This window comes from Capra hircus, chromosome 10, assembly GCF_001704415.2.
Source record: "Capra hircus breed San Clemente chromosome 10, ASM170441v1, whole genome shotgun sequence".
In the NCBI taxonomy this organism is placed as follows: domain Eukaryota; kingdom Metazoa; phylum Chordata; class Mammalia; order Artiodactyla; family Bovidae; genus Capra; species Capra hircus.
The window spans coordinates 31223934-31243028 of NC_030817.1; the positions used below are offsets into that span (position 1 = coordinate 31223934).

At 42.3% G+C, this 19095-nt stretch overlaps 1 protein-coding gene across 1 annotated transcript in view; it reads left to right on the forward strand.

Annotated features, from left to right (window-relative positions):
• RTN1 (reticulon 1) overlaps positions 1–19095 on the forward strand; it is a 252724-nt gene that overhangs the window by 111625 nt on the left and 122004 nt on the right. The window contains exon 2 of the mRNA XM_018054088.1: positions 13243–14016. Within this exon, the coding sequence (XP_017909577.1) occupies positions 13243–14016 (774 nt within the window). The remainder of the gene's footprint in view (positions 1–13242; positions 14017–19095) is intronic.

Sequence of the window (19095 nt, forward strand, 5' to 3'; positions counted from 1 at the left end):
TAGCTTTATCTTGATCTTATGGATTATTCCAGACTGAGGTAAATTTGTTTCCTAGTAGCCTCTTCAGTCTGTTTTAAACGCTGGAAGCAGGTCATAGGCAATTATGAAAATTCTTTGCATCTGACTGTAATGTCAGTCAAACTTATGAAATACACTCAGTGCTGTGGCTAAAAGTACAATTTGAAATTATGCATTATTAAAAAAATTTTATATGCCCATATGTTTTAATTGGCTACAAATGCTACATGAATAGTACAGGGCAGGAAATGTAAAAAATTGTGAATAAAAATAGAAAGTTTAAGTCAAGAGAATCAAAACTGTGAAGGGAGATTGTCTCTTGTAGTCAGGTCTGGGTCAGATTTTTAGAGGGATGGTGACAAACTATTGTTCACCCCCTGGTTGTAACCAGTATGATGAATCTGGAAACATATGCATTGATGTATTCCATAAGTATTTACCAAACAAAACCTATGTGCCAGAAAGTGTGCTTAGCATGAGAGAAACAGCGAGGCACAAGGTACAGTTCATGTCTCTTAGGAGCTTCCGGGGTGAGGAAAACAAAACATGTGAAAGGGGGAATGAAGAAGATTCTGCCCTGAGCCCTGAGAGCTAAACAGGGGACACATCTGCTTCACATCTGGATGTCTGTCCTGTGGAAGAAGGAAGCTGGGTCGGGGGTTCACATCCCAGTTGTGCAACACCACTACCTATCTTCCCACATTGTGTTCTTTTTCTTCATTTTTAAATGAAATTGAAATTTTAAAGAGTAATACATTCATTTGGTTGGAAGAAGAAAATAAATTTTTAAAAGAAGTACATGACTGTTTATAATAGCCAGGACATGGAAGCAACCTAGATGTCCATTAGTAGACGAATGGATAAGAAAGCTGTGTGGTACATATACACAATGGAGTATTACTCAGCCATTAAAAAGAATACATTTGAATCAGTTCTAATGAGGTGGATGAAACTGGAGCCTATTATACAGAGTGAAGTAAGCCAGAAAGGAAAATACCAATACACTATACTAACGCATATATATGGAATTTAGAAAGATGGTAATGATAACCCTCTATCAGTTCAGTTCAGTCACTCAGTCATGTCTGACTCTTTGTGACCCCATGAATTGCAGCACGCCAGGCCTCCCTGTCCATCACCAACTCCCGGAGTTCACTCAAACTCACGTCCATCGAGTTGGTGATGCCATCCATCTCATCCGCTGTCGTCCCCTTTTCCTCCTGCCCCCAATCCCTCCCAGCATCAGAGTCTTTTCCAATGAGTCAACTCTTCACATGAGGTGGCCAAAGTACTGGAGTTTCAGCTTTAGCATCATGCAAGACAGCGAAAGAGACACAGATGTGTAGAACAGTCTTATGGACTCTGTGGGAGAGGGCAAGGGTGGAATGATTTGGGAGAATGGCATTGAAACATGTATAACATCATATGTGAAACAAATCACCAGTCCAAGTTCAATGCATGATACAGGATGCTCGGGGCTGGTGCACTGGGATGACCCAGAGGGATGGTATGGGGAGGGAGGTGGGAGGGAGGTTCAGAATGGGGAACATGTGTACACCCGTGGTGGATTTATGTTGACATATGGCAAAACCAATAAAATATTGTAAAGTAATTAGCCTCCAATTAAAATGAATAAATTTATATTAACAAAAGAAGTACATGATGAAAAATCTTCCTTCCACTTCTGTTACTCTCTATTCTGTCCCACTTCCGTGGCTAATAATTAGTTTCTTGAGTATTTGCCCAGTGTTTCTTTATGAAGATACAAACAAATACAAACATATGTTCTTGCTTCCCCCTTTGCTTAGATGAAAGTTAGCATTTTATATATCTGTGTCCATATAGCTGTATCTATAACACATAGTCTGTATCTTACTTTTTCTCTTAATCATTTTTATCTGAAAATATTTCCATATCGGAACATGGAGATAATTTTCATTCTTTTGTGCAACCACTCAGTATATGTGTTAAAATATATAGTTTGTTTTACCAGGCCATGATAGTGAATATTTGAGCTGATTCTAACTTTTGTTATTTCAGGCTATAATGAATAACTGTGTTCATATTCATTTTATGCATGTGTAGGTATGTCTACAGAATAATTTCTGTAAGTTAGATTGCCGGTTCAAAGAGTAAATGCATTTGTACTTTGGACAGGCATTGCCAGATTGCCATCTGTAGGGATTATATCATATTCGACTCCTATCAGACTCCTCTCAGTGAGTGAGTGAGTGTTTTCCTTCAGCCCTACCAAATGTGTATTGCCAAAGTTTTTTGAATTTTTCCCTATCTGATAAGGGAGAAATGTCATTTTAGGATTGTTTTTAATTTGCACTCTTATGCTCCAGGATCATTTATATTACTCTTTCTGTGCAAAGCGTTTATTTTTACCTTTTGTTCACTACCTGAACAAATGAACTGATAGTCTTATTCTTCTTGATTTCTAGGAACTCTTTATAGATTAGGGAGGTTATGTGTTGTATTATTTTCTGACTATTTGAGTTGTCTGTTCCCACTAATAGATTCTGAAGACAAACCTTGAACTAAAGGCTGGAAGCAGCAGTGGAGAATAAAGTTCGATTCTAAAAATAATACTGAGCCCTTAATGTGTATCAAGCATGATTCTTAGTGCTTTGATTCCACTGTCTTACTTAGTTTTCACAACAATTCTATGAGGTGATATTATTAACAGATGAGATGGAAGCACAAAGGCATTAGGAAATCTGCCACACAGCTAGTAAATGTTGGGAGTCTGTATTAAAGGTCAGGCATGTGACCCTGGACCTAGGCTCTTAACTAAAAACACTAATTAATAATTTGGTTTTCATAGCAAACAGTGAAACTAAAGTTGGAAGATGGCCAATCCTGAATCTCGTGGATGAGATCCTGGGATTGGGAGGGGATTTACTTTGATAACTTCAAAGAACCCTTCCAGGTCTTCTTGTCTGAAAGTGTCATACCTGACCAGAAAGATGAATCAGGATATATGACATGCCAGGGCTCCATATAGGACCTTCCTCTTCCAATTATTATCATCCATCAGACACTCACTCCCCAGCGTTGCTGCCACAAGCAGCAAGGGGGCCCCAAACTTCCGGTTACAAACAATGTCTTCATAGTGAATTTTTGTGGCACTAGGTTTCTAAGCCTATGTATATAGGGAAATGTCCTCCACTTTGTTCTTTGCATATGGTAAGTGTTCCACAGATTTTTTTAATTGAATTAATGCATGATTGATGGTAAAGCTTATTCCAAAACTCTTGAATGTGACTCAATCCAATAGTAATATGGAGGTAGTCGTACCTTCAGTGATTACTGAGCACATACTATGTGCAAAGCACAGTGCTAAGGGACTCAAAGTCGTGAAGAAGTAAAAGACATGGTTCTGAACCAGTATAGAGACACCTTTGTCTCTGGTGACAAAGGCAGGAAAGCTGGTGAATCCCAAACAAATGATCATGGCTTTGGAGTGGAGAGGAGGGAGAAAGCACTGGGGAGTGGCGTGGTAGGAGGAAACTGCCTACAGGAGGTTTGGAATCACCAGAAGCTTTATTTGGATTTAAGGAAGAGTGAAGGAGGCTTCCAGTTGAGGAAGGGGGCTTGCACAGAAGCATAGAAGTTGAGTATCTTATTTAACTTCTGGGCTTGAACAGGTGTGTTACTTGAGCAGACTCAGAAATAAAACCACAAAGGCAGACTCACTGATGATGATCCTGAATTCTAAGCCAAGGGATGGGCAAAGAGCTCACCAAGGGCTTTGGAATAGAGAAGTGACATGGCGAAAGTGATGTTTTAGGGAGGTGAATGTGTCAGCTGTGTTCAAGGTGGCACAAGGAAGAGGCGGGGCTGGAAGCTATAGAACACTGAGGAAGCATCACACCGATTCAAGTAGAAGGTGATAAGGGTCCAGCTGGGAAGGTAGCCATGGATGGGAAGTAAAGGAGAAAGGTCGTGTAGGATCAATTATCAGGATTAACTAGATGATTCTGTGTTGGTGGGGAGGGAGCAAGAGAACTCACCATTAAAGTGTAAACAGAAATTTATAGTACACATTTTTTTCTTTCACGACTGTCAATATACACATAGTGTTAAGGAAATGTGACCAAGAACAGTTATTTTTCTATTTGGAAATCAGACAGCACAATTCTTCAACAAATAATATAAAGGTTGGGATACCTCTTTTTTTGTTGTTCCAAAGGTAATTCTTTGCACGGTGAAGTAACTCAGAGCTTTTCCTGTGTTGAAAACATTAAAAGTGGAATATATCTAAATTAGGTGGGTGGATTAGATAATGGTGATGGTTGTATAATTCTGTGGATATACAAAAATTGCTGAGTTGTATATTTTAAGAGTGAATTTTATGGTTTGTGAATTATAAATCAGTAAGTTTTTTTTTTTTTTTAAGGCAATGGGAAGTCTAGGAAGTGTTTTAAGGACTTTTTCTTAAGATCTAAGTAAATTATAAATAAATGTTTCTTCCCTCCCCAGAAAAGATTGTCCCCACCCAAGAAGGCCACAGAATCACATTTACACCTTTGAACACAAAAATGTTCAAAGCAAAAAAAATGTCCCCATACTTTGAAGCTCATCAGAACTTGCGCTCCATTGCATCTCAGGACTTGGCAGTCTAAGACCCTGTGGAGAACTCAGAGAAACTTAGGCAGTGGTTTGCTGCTGGGCTAGGTTTTTTCCTCTTACAGAATTTTCTGCTAAAGGGATAACTCTGCAAGGCAGTGCAAGCCCTGGCTCTTCATAGTGGAGGAAAAACCCAAAATTTGCTGAATCATTTTTTTATTAAACATTAATTTTGCAGTTCCGACAGCTAAATCTGTTATTCTGGCAGGCAAGCTTTAAATAAGGCAGTGAGTTGGGGAAAGGAAGAGTAGTTACTCATATTCTTAAAGTCCAAGCATGTCATCAGCATTGACTTTGTGTCTTTTGCTAGGGAATGCAAGTTCATGTTCTCCTTTTTACTTGATTAACTAATCACATAGATACATTTTTAAAGAATGGATGTCCCTGAGTTTCTCAGCACCCATTTGTCATGTTAAATCACAGGGTACTTCATTTTAGAAGGAGAATGCTTTCTAGGTGACACAGAGGCTCCTGGTGCCTCCTCGGCATATCCACCCCTCAGAGGTGACTCTCTTGTCAGGTGTGTCACAGCCTCCATCTGGGGGCCTGCTGATTTCGTAGCATTTAGAAAAGATGAATGGGAGTTTTCAGGGAAAAAGCCTTATTGCCTACGCTCTGTGCGGGCTACCACCATCCATCACATGGGCAGTCTAAGGGCAAATGATTCTTGGAAAAGTGAATGCAGATTCACCCTAGGTCACTTGTTTCTGGTCTGTAATTTTTGGATTTTAACATACATCTGTCACCCTACTCCCACTGTCATTCCAGGTTTTCATATACCCCCCCAAAAAATATTTCTCAAATTAATGGGACTATATACCTATACCTCTTAGTGTTGGCTCTATTTAAACAATAATTAGTGTTTTTGTTTTGTTTTTATTTTTAAAAGATGTTTCTCTAATGGAGCACATCTATCTCTGTGCTCAGAAAACCTTTTCATATAAACTATTCTTTGTTTCTGGCATTGTCTATATTTCCATTTCAGAGCAGTAAGAAGGTCTTTATGAGTTACAGGAGAATCATCTTAAACCACTGTTGACTTGTCTCTACCCTGAGGAGTAAGAATGAGCTCAATCTACAAGAGAGAAACCTCATCTGTAGGCATGGAACATTCTCCCGCTTTTTCCATGTCTGTAAATTTCAGCATTTCATACTTGTTAGGCATTACCAGGCATTACCAGTTCCTCACAGGATCCATCAGTTGCATCACTAGAAAATACTTAACACCCAATCACCTGCTTATGGAGCTCTGCAGACAGCCCTGACCTTGCACTCTTGGGACTTCAGGATCTAAGGCAGACCCTAGAGGGCCACATGAGTGTGGACTGGCTATATTTAACTCATTTTGGCCCAAAAGACCCTGATCACATGTCAATAGATAGGATAAAGTACCAAATGGATGGATGGCATATGTTGCAAATTCTGGTGTCCTTCCTGCAAAACAGAGGTAATTATAAAACCCACAGCTCTCATTTACTGTGTGTACTATGTGCCAGGAAAGGAGCTAAGTGCATTATCTCATTTAATCCCTGTAACAGCCCAGTAACATGGGAACTATCTTTGCCCCATTTTAAAACTGAATAAACAAGGCTCCATAGAATTCTCCAGGCCAGAATACTGGAGTGTGTAGCTGGTCCCGTCTCCAGGAGATTTTTCCCAAACCTAGGGATCGAACCCAGGTCTCCCGCATTGCAGGCAGATTCTTTACCAGCTGAGTCACCAGGGAAGCCCAAAACAAGGCTTAGAGAGGCTACCTTGCCCAGAGTCTCACAACTGATACTAGTAAAGTCAGAAAGCAAACCTAAGCTGTAGGCTAGCAATTGAATGAGCTTGATTCTGTGAGAATGAGTCAGTCAGGAATGAAGATTTGTGGATAGAAAGTTTCCTCGAGAAAAGTCAAATACTAAATCATTATTCCTTAGTATTGCTAGAGAAATTTTAAAAATAAAATAAAACACCCACCGTTTAGGAGACTACTGAATTTATCTAGCTCATTATTCGTGTTTCTGATCTAGGACATCAGTGTATTCAAAAGCCTGATTTTATCAGCACATAACGATTTCATGGCAGCTAATTTAGCTTATTTTCATGCTTTCTTCCACTTAGCTTTTGACTAGAGATAGTGACTTGGGATCCTTCAACTTTTATTATAATTACTTTCCTAAAAAAATTACTTGTAAGGTGAAAATTTGAAAATCAATCCCGTTTTAAATTTGCTGTGCCCTGCTGTCCACTTCCTGAAGGGGCATGTGTATGTCTACACATTAACTATATGTGCATCTTCCTTCATGCAAATCTGATTTCTTGATGGCCAAGGAAACAGCCAGAGGATGAGGAAGTCAGATGTTCCCAGGAATCCTTGGTTATATAAAGAAAGTAGTAATTTCTAGTCTAGACAAGGAAAGCCTTTTTATTTAGCGGATTTGTATCTAACAATGTAACAATATTGGTTCCTGCCTGGGGCAACTGGCTGATGTGCTCTGCCTCAGTCCACACAGCTGCCAGCTCTGTAGGAAGTGCTGACAAGGATTAATTGGCTTTCCTGAGCCTTGAGGCTCAGCTCTGCTTTCCAGTCCCAAGGCTCCCTCAGGACTCTGCTCTCACATAATTTACTGTCTAGAGGGACTTTCTGTTTTCGAGAGTTCTATCTAATAGGCCCTATGTACTGTATGCTGCTAAGCTGCTAAGTCGCTTCAGTCGTGTCCGACTCTGTGACTCCATAGACGGCAGCCCACCAGGCTCCCCCGTCCCTGGGATTCTCCAGGCAAGAACACTGGAGTGGGTTGCCATTTCCTTCTCCAGTGCATGAAAGTGAAAAGTGAAAGTGAAGTCGCTCAGTTTTCACGACCCCATGGACTGCAGCCTACCAGGCTCCTCTGTCCATGGGATTTTCCAGGCAAGAGTAATGGAGTGGGGTGCCATCTCCTTCTCCATGTAATGTATATACATTTTCAAATTCTTTGAACCTTGAGAATCTTTTAGGATATTTAGCTCAATTTAAATAGGACAAGAGATAGGACATGACCACATTCAAAGTATTTAGATTATTTGTTGATTTTATGAGGGTTTTGACATGGTCCCATTTAAAATGTATGATTTACACAAGTGATTTTGTCCCTCTTCCTCTATTTGGTAGTATTTGTGACATCCTTTCAGTTTTATGCTGGGTTTTCTGGCCAAGAGGAAGCTAGTAAGATGAGGATTTCGGGAGTGGGAGTTCTTCCCAATTATTGATTCTATCTATAGTCTCTCTAGTAATGTTGATGTGATCCAGAGTTTATCCCCTCAATTATTACTATATATCTGGGAAGCCCCTATTCTCTATGGCATCATCTTCAGGAAAATTATATTGATTCTGCTATACAGGTAAATAAGAAATAAAGGAAGTTGTGTCCCACTATGGTGAAGCCAATTGCTATAAAAATCATAGACAGTTGGAAGAGTCTCCTGCTGTTGTCCTATCTAACTTTCCATCAAATGCTGGTTCCTGCCTAGATGGATGCTGGGCCTCTTTCCATCTGCCTGCTACTGGGATCATAATAGTCTTGTTCCTGAGATGCAGCTCCCACCCATTGTTGGATAACTTGAATTCTAGACAGTTCTTCCATATAAGAGTTTAAAAACATCCTCTTTGTAACTTCTCATCAATTAGTCTTAGTTTGTTCTGAGTAGTTGCACAGAATGTCTACTCATTGATTGATTGATTGGACTATTCATTCATTTATTCATTTTGAGGGGTGCCAACTATGTACAATATATTGTACAAGAACATGAGTCTCAAACTCTAGGAGCTGACAGGTTAGCAGGCGATAGCATAGACATATCAGAGTCATGTATCGTACATGTGACACAAGCAGTATAATTAATGGGAAAGGAAGGGGAGAACAATATGAAGGGGTCAGGTCTTGACAGATGTGGTCAGCAGACTCATTTTGGTGATGGTTTAGTAGCTAAGTCATGTTTGACTCTTGCAACCCCGTGCACCTCTGTCCATGGGATTTCCCAGACAAGAATACTGGAGTGGGTAGCCATTCCCTTCTCCAGGGGATATTCCTTCCCCAGGGATTGAACCTGGGTCTCCTGCATTGCAGGTGGAGTCTTTACTGACTGAGACACCAAGGAAGCGCATGGCTTGAAGTTAAAAGGTGGAGATTTGGATGTGGAGATTGTAAGTATTAGGTGTTGGAGAAGTCATGGGTGGTTTGTATTGACCAGAGCTCAGCGTTTGAATTGGAGAGTGTAAGACAGGCCTAAAAAGGGTGGTGGAAAGAGTGTGAGATAGTGAAGGGCTTGGTATGCCTAGAGTGGAGGGTAAGAACAGTGGAGACAGAGCTGTGAGGCCAGGTGGCATTCATATCGTCTCAAATGACAGGCTGCAGGGTTTAAGGATTATCCAGTGAGGCAAAGCAGAGCCCTGGGGCCAGGTGCGAAACAGGTGACAGTTGTGTTTAGTGTGATGACTGGTGGCAGAAGACAGTGGGCTGGAGGGTTATGTAACGTGCCAGATACGGGTGATAAGGGTCAGAAGCCATGTGGTGGCCCCTGCAATAGAAGTTCTGACTGAGAGTTGAATGATGACTTTGACAGCCCTGGAAGCTATCTACCGTGTCTTCCCCTGGACAGCATCTTCTCCCCGCTTCCCCACACATCCAGACTATTTACATCTAGCAGCAAATCCCTCCTTACTTTCTGGTGAACAATTGCTTATTAACACATGAAATCTTTCCAGGTAATTGTGGTAGAGAATCTCAGGATCCAAATGTCTGTCGTGAAATAGCTGAGAATTGATTTCCCTGCCTCTAATGTGGTCTACAATATCAGTTCAGTTCAGTTCAGTTCAGTTCAGTCGCTCAGTCATGTCTGACTCTTTGTGACCACGTGGACTGCAGCATGCTAGGCCTCCCAGTCCATCACCAACTCCCGGAGCTTTCTTAACTCATGTCCATCGAGTTGGTGATGCCATCCAACTATCTCATCCTCTGTCATCCCCTTCTCCTCCTGCCCTCAATCTTTCCCAGCATTAGGGTCTTTTCCAATAAGTCAGTTCTTCGCATCAGGTGGCCAAAGTATTGGAGTTTCAGCTTCAGCATCAGTGCTTCCAATGAATATTCAGGACTGATTTCCTTTAGGATTGACTGGTTTGACCTCCTTGCAGTCCAAGGGACTCTCAAGAGTCTTCTCCAACACTACAATTCAAAAGCATCAATTCTTCGGCACTCAGCTTTCTTTATGGTCCAACGTTCACATTCATACATGACTACTGGAAAAACCATAGCTTTGACTATATATGGACAGAGTTCTGACAATACTTGGTCCACTGGAGAAGGGAATGGCAAACCACTTCGGTATTCTTGCCTTGAGAAGGCAAACCACTTCCCCATCTTGCCTTCTCAAGGCAAAAATGCTGACGTGTTTTGCCATTCCCTTCTCTAGTAGACCACGTTTTGTCAGAACTCTCCACCATGACCTGTCTGTCTTGGGTGGCCCTACACAGCAGGGCTCATCGTTTCATTGAATTAGACAAGGCTGTGATCCAAGTCTACATATAGGCTAAGCCCATATCACAAAAGAAGCTTTAAATATCCTTTAGGATAAAGGTGTGTGTGTACACACATCGATTTAAATTTAATAGCTTTTTCTTTAGTGTTCTATGTGTGTGGTAGGGAATAAGACCTGTCATTATTACCATTCCTTTTGTAATTGAGTTTGTTTTTATCTAACTGAAAAGCAGGGGTGCCATATATGAGGGAAGTGTATCTAGAAGACTGTCTGAAATGAACAGATTTAAATTGGTCTGTTGCTCACAAAATTAGGCTACTTGTTGAATAAAGTGAATGTTGTTAGCAATTTAGGGAAATGTTCCCATGTGTCTTCTTACACATTCTGTTATTTATGCTTTATTCTAAACTTTAAAGTTACTTCCTTTAATTTTTCAAATATTTATTAAGTACCGACTATGTGCCAGGACCTGTTCTAGATTTTGGGCTACACACAAAATAGTCAAAGATTCCTGCCCTCCTGGAATATACCTAGCAAAGGAGGGGGGACAATCATTAAATAAGTAATGAATAAATAAGTTAATTATGTGATTTATTAGGAGGAGACAAGTGTTAAGAAAAAATAAAGAGAAAAGTAGGGAGGGACAGGGTTGCTAGGGTGTGTAGGGGAGTTGCAACCTGAGACAGAGTGGTCAAATTTGCCTTCCTTAAGGTGACATTTGAGTGAAGACTCGGCAGTGAAGGGTTTAGATACATAGGTATCTAGAGAATTCCAAGGAAAGAAAGCTGCTCTTGCAATGCTATTGAGGCAGGAGAGTGCTGCAAGCGAATAGGCTCTGTGCTTTTCCATTTCCCTTAGACTAACCATGCTCATACAACCAAGAAGATAGCTTGGAAAAGAAAATCACTAAGTGTATTTGTAATAGAACTGATTCAAAATTACTTAAAAAAGAAAAACTTCACAAACATTTAAGGAAGTACAAAGGGGACTAGGCGCGCTTTTCTGACTTCTAGACTGCTTGGGTTTGAACCCTGGCTCTGCCGCTTCCTGCCTTTGTGGTCTTTGGTGTGTCATTCAGCCCTTCTGTTCCTCAGTTTTCCTCATCTGTAAAATGAGGCTAATTATAGTACCTATCCTCTAGGATTGCTTTGGTGACTAAAGGAGTCAATATTAATGAAAGCTTGGCACTATGTCTGACACATAGCAAGCAGTCAAGCATTAGCTAGCAATATTACTACTACTGTTACTACTAATAGTTACTGTTACTACTTTCATGAGTTGGTGCCCTAATCTGTAATATTCCTTAAGTGTGTCTTAAGGGCTGAGCGCCGTAGAATTGATGCTTTTGAACTGTGGTGTTGGAGAAGACTCTTGAGAGTCCCTTGGACTGCAAGGAGATCCAACCAGTCCATCCTAAAGGAGATCAGCCGTGGGTGTTCTTTGGAAGGAATGATGCTGAAGCTGAAACTCCAGTACTTTGGCCACCTCACGCGAAGAGTTGACTCATTGGAAAAGACTCTGATGCTGGGAGGGATTGGGGGCAGGAGGAGAGGGGGTCAACAGAGGATGAGATGGCTGGATGGCATCATGGACTTGATGGATGTGAGTCTGAGTGAACTCCGGGAGTTGGTGATGGACAGAGAAGCCTGGTGTGCTGCGATTCATGGGGTCACAAAGAGTCGGACACGACTGAGTGACAACTGAACTTAACTAAAGGGCTGAATGTGTGTGTATGTGTAATCACTTGAGAGTGTGGGGCTTAATTTAGAACGTTAAAGAATCAGGTAAAATCCTACTTATGAGCAAGTGACAAGGTCTCAAAAAATGTTAGTTTCTTCCCTTCTGACAGTATTTTATAGCATAGAAAAATAATAAAGGTTTTCTTTCTTTTCCTTGCTATTAATGAATATTTTGGCTGGTTTATAAATAAAATGAAGGCCAGGTGAAAAACTTCTGTAGACTCAACCTTGGAAACTTGCTTTGCCCTTGGCACCACCAGTCAAACCAAGAAATTCTCAGTGGAATATACTGGAAGGCAAATAACCTCAGTTATTGGTGGGTAACTGAGGAGAAAAACAAAATGAGGGGAAAACCGGAGAAGAAGCGAAGCACTCTTTAAGGTGATACCACTTTGGGGCGAGGCCACCAGAAAACTAGGGGTTTCTTTCTCTGAGTACCTTTAACAAGAGAAGAGATGGCATCAGTCCAGGTAGAGCAGGAGCCCCTGAGTGAAAGGACTGGACCAGAGAGTTCGTGAGCCTTCTCCAAGCTCGCTGAGCAGCCCTTCTCCCCAGTAGACTATCCTATTGTATTTACAAACCTGAATTAACTTATATTTCCACATCTGTTTAAAGGGTCACCGTACTCTTGCCTGGAAAATCCCATGGACGGAGGAGCCTGGTAGGCTGCAGTCCATGGGGTCACTGAGGGTCGGACATGACTGAGTGACTTCAGTTTCACTTTTCACTTTCATGCGTTGGAGAAGGAAATGGCAGCCCAGTCCAGTGTTCTTGCCTGGAGAATCCCAGGGACGGGGGAGCCTGGTGGGCTGCCACCTATGGGCTTGCACAGAGTTGGACACAACTGAGCGACTTCAGTTTCACTTTTCACTTTTATGCATTGGAGAAGGAAATGGCAACCCACTCCAGTGTTTTTGTCTGGAGAATCCCAGGGACGGGGGAGCCTGGTGGGCTGCCGCCTATGGGGTTGCACAGAGTCAGACACAACTGAAGTGACTTAGCAGCAGCAGCAGTGCCTTAGATACAAAGAAGCATTCTGTTGACTAATACCAAGTAAGAACCAATCACTGCATATTAAAGTAGTAGATTTTGAGAATCAACTTTCTAGTTATCTGGGGTCTGTCTGCAACTTCTCTGGATGTGGCAGCTCACGCAGTCTGCTGCCAGAAACATACCTGTGCTGGGGGCTATGCTGGAGACAAGGAAAACATGAGAGTGGTCTGAGGGAACTCTGAGGGCTTGAGGAGAAAGGATGCTGTGCCTGCACAGGCCCGGGGTGGGTGGTGGGTTAGACAGGTGGAGAAATGAAGCCAGGCTCCCCCTCACTCTCTACTGCTGTTTTGATTTATAGGTGCATCGGATGTCTCCAGGGCCATGGATCATACCTTTTCAACAGTGGCAAAGGATGGGGAAGGAGTGTGTTATACGTCTCTGATTTCTGACATCTATTACCCACCTCGGGAGGATGCTACATATTTCACTGGAATTCTTCAGAAAGAAAACGGCCACATCACTGCTTCAGAGAGCCCTGAGGAGTTGCGTCCCCCTGGATCCTCCTTACCAGATGTGCCTGGGACGGAGCCTCGTGGCTTATTTAGTTCTGATTCTGGAATAGAAATGACTCCAGCAGAGTCCGCTGAAGTGAACAAGATCTTAGCAGACCCCCTGGACCAGATGAAAGCAGAAGCCTATAAATACATTGACATAACTAGGCCAGAGGAGGTGAAATATCAGGAGCAATGTCACCCCAAGTTGGAAGAGAAAGACTTGGACTTGAAGAATAAGGACACTGAAATCTCACTAAGGTCTGAAGAGACCCGTGAGGCTGAGAAACCAATTCCTGTGGAGGGGAAAATCCTCAAGGACCATTTATTTGAAGAATCAACCTTTGCGCCATATGTAGACGATATCTCCGAAGAACAGCGCAGTGCCCCTCTGATTGCCGCCCCTGTCAAGATCACGCTGACTGAGATCGAGCCTTCTATTGAAACCACTACCCCAGAGAAGACCCCCGAGAAGCAAGATATCTGCCTGAAACCGAGTCCTGACACAGTCCCCACGGTCACCGTCTCAGAGCCTGAAGACGACAGCCCAGGATCCATCACTCCTCCATCTTCTGGAACAGGTGAGTGGAAATCTGAACTTTAAGGACTGAAGATTTGCATTCAAAATACTTCCATCTCAATTTAACTGATTTAATTAACGTGTAACTTTTTCAGTCATGTGCCCATTGTACAATGGTTGACATCTGGGGTTTTTAAAAAAGTCCTATCAGATTTGCTTTGTAAAATATTTCTTTATTTGAGGGGAGAAGTAAAAATGACACTCTGGCGACATTAAAACTCTCCTGCAGTTCTGCTGTTCAGGGTAGAGAGGGAGGTGCTGCCAGGCTCTAGGGCAGCTCTTTTCCCTGCTCCCTGGGCATCTTAGCTGCTCTCTTCAGACCAATTGGACCACCTTGGACAGGGCATTTTGCATCCTTGGCTCCAGCTCCAAGTCTGTACAATGAAGGGTGAGAGGGTGGACCTTAGGGTCTGGGGCGGATGGGCAGTGAGAGGAAACCTAAACAAAGGGTACTCCTCCCTTCCCCCTTCAATCTCAACACTGTCCTTTTCATCTTTTCAGTTGATTGAAGTTCTGCTTACGATTCTATCTAGAAGTTTTAATAGTTCAGAATTCACTAGGCTGTGATCATTTTCAGCTTGAACCTTCTACTCTGACTCAAGGCAGAGTGTTGTTAGACCACATCAGTACATCTTCTCAAGCACAAAGGGGACCTCTCAGACCTGAGTGAAAGTCCAGAGTGGTAGCCAGAGTTTCCCCACTCCACCTCATGCCACCCCTTCGCAGGAGGTGGGAGCGGGGCCTTTACGTCTCTTCTGCTCTCGAATGTTCTGGGGCATTAGGATGAAGACAGCGAGAGATCTTGAATCTCCCCCTACCTCAGTTGGCTGGAATTCTGACCCTACCCCACAGTAATTTACAAACCTCTTTTATTTACAAAAAGTAACCTTCAGAACCTCAGGTAAAAGATCTTGTACTGAACTCTTAAAACAGATCTAAACCCTTCTGATTAAAGAGTGATTGCTCTAAATCCTGATGAAGCAGTCAGTCCAAGTGTTAGAACAGAGCAGGTATTTAGCGGAGGTCCCTCCTGTCTTGTTTCCCTAAAGATTTTGGAATCCATTCCTCCTTTCCCCTGACCTTACCTCAGACTCATTCAACTGTAAACTCTTAAAGATTCACTGCACCCAGTTTCTGATTTTCAAATTCATTCATTTGCTCAACACACACTTTCTACACACTTTCTTATAGTCAGGCACTCGAATAAGCATGGGTGATGTTGGAGTTGAAAAGCAAACAAAAATCAGTCTCTGCCTTCCAGTGGGACAGATGACCAGGGAAATAGTCCCATTCCAGTGTGACCTATCCCAGCTGACAACAGGAGGTAGGGACACAACTGAGTCTCAAAGCCTCCTCATGATCCTTCTGGCCACGCAGGTAAAACCCTTCTGTTAATATTATCCCGTGACGTAAAGATACTGACACTCTGAAGATAACTACACTATCAGCTGTGTTTCAGAGCTCTGGGGTTGTCTGGTGATGAGTACAGAAGAACTTTGGCCAGTCTTTGGGAAGGGTGAAATGCCCCTGCTCCTTCAGGTCTGTTTACATGGCCACATGCCTTATGTGAAAATTACAGTTTACGAAGCTGGTGAGAAAGACTTGATGTGTGCATGAGTGCATGCGAAGTTGCTTAAGTCATGTCCAACTCTGTGCGACCCTATGGACTGTAGCCCACCAAGCTCCTCTGTCCATGGGATTCTCCAGGCAAGAATACTGGAGTGAGTTGCCATGCCCTCCTCCAGGGGATCTTCCCGACCCAGGGACTGAACCAGTGTCTCTTACATTCCCTGCAATGGCAGGTGGATTCATCACCACTGAACCACCTAGGAAGTCCAAAGACTTGATATAGGGTTAATTAATTATGAGGGATTGTTTTTCTTTGGTTGTCATGACTCAGGTTCTGGAGCGTCTTGAAGAGAAGACAAAATCAGATTTGGCTCTCATGATCTTGGGGTTTTATGATCTATTGGTGCCCGTTTGAGAGCATGGGATAGGACAGTGGTTTTCTCTGCAGTTACTCCAAGTAAACATTCTAAGTAAGGTTTATTCCAGAAAGAGAAAGTCCCTTGTCCCATTACACAATTGTCTCTGATGGTCAGCTCCCCTCTCCACACACCCACTACACCATAACCCCTGAGTCATAAAACGACACATAAGAATAAAATTAACAAAAGAGATAGGAGGAGTCCGCTTGTCTTTGAGGCTTTTCTTATTCCTTTTATCCCAAAGTGAAAGTGAAAGTCTCTCAGTCATGTCTGACTCTTTGCAACTCCCTGGACTATACAGTCCATGGAATTCTCCAGGCCAGAATACTGGAGTGGGTAGCCTTTGCCTTCTCCAGGGGATCTTCCCACCCATGGATTGAACCCAGGTCTCCCGCATTGCAGGCAGATTCTTTACCAGCTGAGCCAAGAGGTCACCTTAACCCCCTTCTCATTTTGTGAGCCCCTGGTACTATGAGACCCTATGCCCATAGACACTGGAGGATTTGGGCTTCATTTCATCTCTTGGGTCTCGATTCTCTCTGCCATTTCCAGTGCTAACTGGTAAGACAAACACCAAGAATTACATATAATCCTACATAGAAACTGAGGAAAAGGCAATCATCCTAAACAAAAGGAATTTAGTTTATCACTGTTTAATAAATATGGAAATTGTCAACTAACTCTGGGGAATAATTCTAATTATGTGAATCATGAATCAGGAGAAGTTATAATTTAGAAAAGTTTTAGCTACAGACCCTAAGTCTTAATCAAGGAGTCTAGTATACTTTCTTCAATCCAATACATTATTCCATTGTGCAGTTTTCTCCAATGTACTTAATTATTTTCATCATATTAAATAACATACCCAGAGGTATGGAGGTAAAAATTCTTACAACTCAAATATTGGAAGTGTCTTCTAAGATCAGTCATGAATACAAGCGAAATGTTTTAGGAAAATATAGTAAGTGCCCTGAGGCACCAGAACATTGATCTGCAGCATGCTATTTCTGACACACATACCTAGAAGTATATTATGGTGGTCATGGATGTTCTTTGAGGTGTTATCTTAAGAAAAGATAATCAACAATCAAGAGGCTATGATAAAACCACCCATGTCCCTTAAGAAGAAATAGCAATACAGAGTAAATCAATTCAAACTCTTTGAAAACTACTGTTGCTGTTTATTTCCTTGCATCGATGAGGTCTGTGATTCTCCTACCCACTTTGCAAATTTATTCTTTCATTCAGAATGCTTATTGAGTGATTTCTATATGTCAGACATGTGCTAGACACCAGACACATTGCAGTAAACAAGGTGAATAAAGTCCCTGCCCTCGTGGAGCTTACTGCTAGTGAGAGACGTCAGTAAAAGGAAGCACATAAATAAACAGTGTAATTTCATGGAGTGTGAACACTAAACAGTGATAGAATGTTGGGTGTGAGAAGGTCAAGGATGGCCTCTGTGACCTGAGATCTATAATCTATGATCTGAAATCTGAATGAGAAGAAGACCACAATTCAAAGAGAAGGATTAACAGGGACCCTAGGTTTAGAGGTCAACTAATGCACAGGCCTCAAGGCTCAATAGAGCCTTGGGAACTGAAAGATGATACAAAGGAGCAAGGGAGAAGTATGAGACATAACAGAATTGGAGAAGTAGACAGGGCCTAGAGCATTCAAGGCTTCGCATGCAAGAGCAAAGAATTTGGATTTTGTTCCAAATGCATTGGGAAACCATTGGATAATTTTAATCTGGGAAAGAATGCCATTCATTCATTGTTTCACTTAACAAACATGTAATGACCATTTACTCCATGTCAAGTATTGTTTCATCGCTGCTGTGGATATAGTGGTGAAACATAAGATTCCTCCATGTATGGAGTTTGCATTTTAATTGACAAGACTTACATACAAATAGGGCTTCCCTGGTAGCTCAGAGGTTAAAGTGTCTGCTTGCAATGCGGAAGACTTGGGTTCATACAAATAAATAAATGGTATACTATCAGGTTGTTATAATGGTTATGAAGAATGATAAAGCAAGGTAGAGTGTAAGAGAGTGATGGGGGCAGTCATGAGGAAATGCTTTTCCTTGCCAGTGGTTTTCGGCAGAGACCTGAGTGGGGTGAAGGAACAAGCCATGTAGACACAAGGAAGAGGTGCCAGGCTGAGCTGGCAGCCAGTGCAGAGGCCCAGAGAACGTTCTGAGTGTTCTAGGAGCAGCTGGAAAGTCAGTGTGGCCGCAGTGGGGAGAAGGAAGGGAAGAGTGGCAGGATCAGATTTGTGTTTCTAAAAGATCCTTCTGGATGACAAGTGGAGAATGAGCTGGGAACAAAGTGAATGTCACCACTGCTCATGGTTGGACACTGGCATCTGTGACTTGATAGACTGGCCCATATTCACCTTCCTTTTTTTTCCTTCTAAATTAAAGCATCATAATTAGTAGCAGCAGCAAACATAATCTTCCCATGCTGGATGGTTCTAACTTTCACAGTTTCTATATTCTATTTAATCATCAATGACTCTCTAGCTTTGCTGTGTCAGTCTTGTGCTGTGCTGATTTGTGTCCGGCCCATATTCACTTTCCTTTTTTCCTTCTGAATGAAAGCATCATAGGTGGTTCAGATGGTAAAGTGTCTTGCTTACAATGCGGGAGACCTGGGTTCGATCCATGGGTCGGGAAGATCCTCTGGAGAAGGAAATGGCAACCCACTCCAGTACTCTTGCCTGGAAAATCCCATGGACAGAGGAGCATGGTGGGCTACAGTCCACGGGGTCGCAAAGAGTCGGACATGGCTTAGTGACTAAACAACAACAACAAAGAGCCTACAGGGAACTTCATTCTTTTTAAGTGACTGAGCGACTTCACTTTAAATTAGCAGCAGCAGCAAACATACCTTCCCATGCTAGGTGGTTCTAACCTTCAGTTTCTATATTCTGTTTAATTATCAACGACTCTCTAGCTTTGCTGTGTCAGTCTTGTGCTGTGCTAAGTTGTGTCTGACTTTTTCCAATCCAATGGGCTGTAGCCCGCCAGGCTCCTCTGTCCATGGGATTCTCCAGGCAAGAATACTGGAGTGGGTTGCCATGGCCTC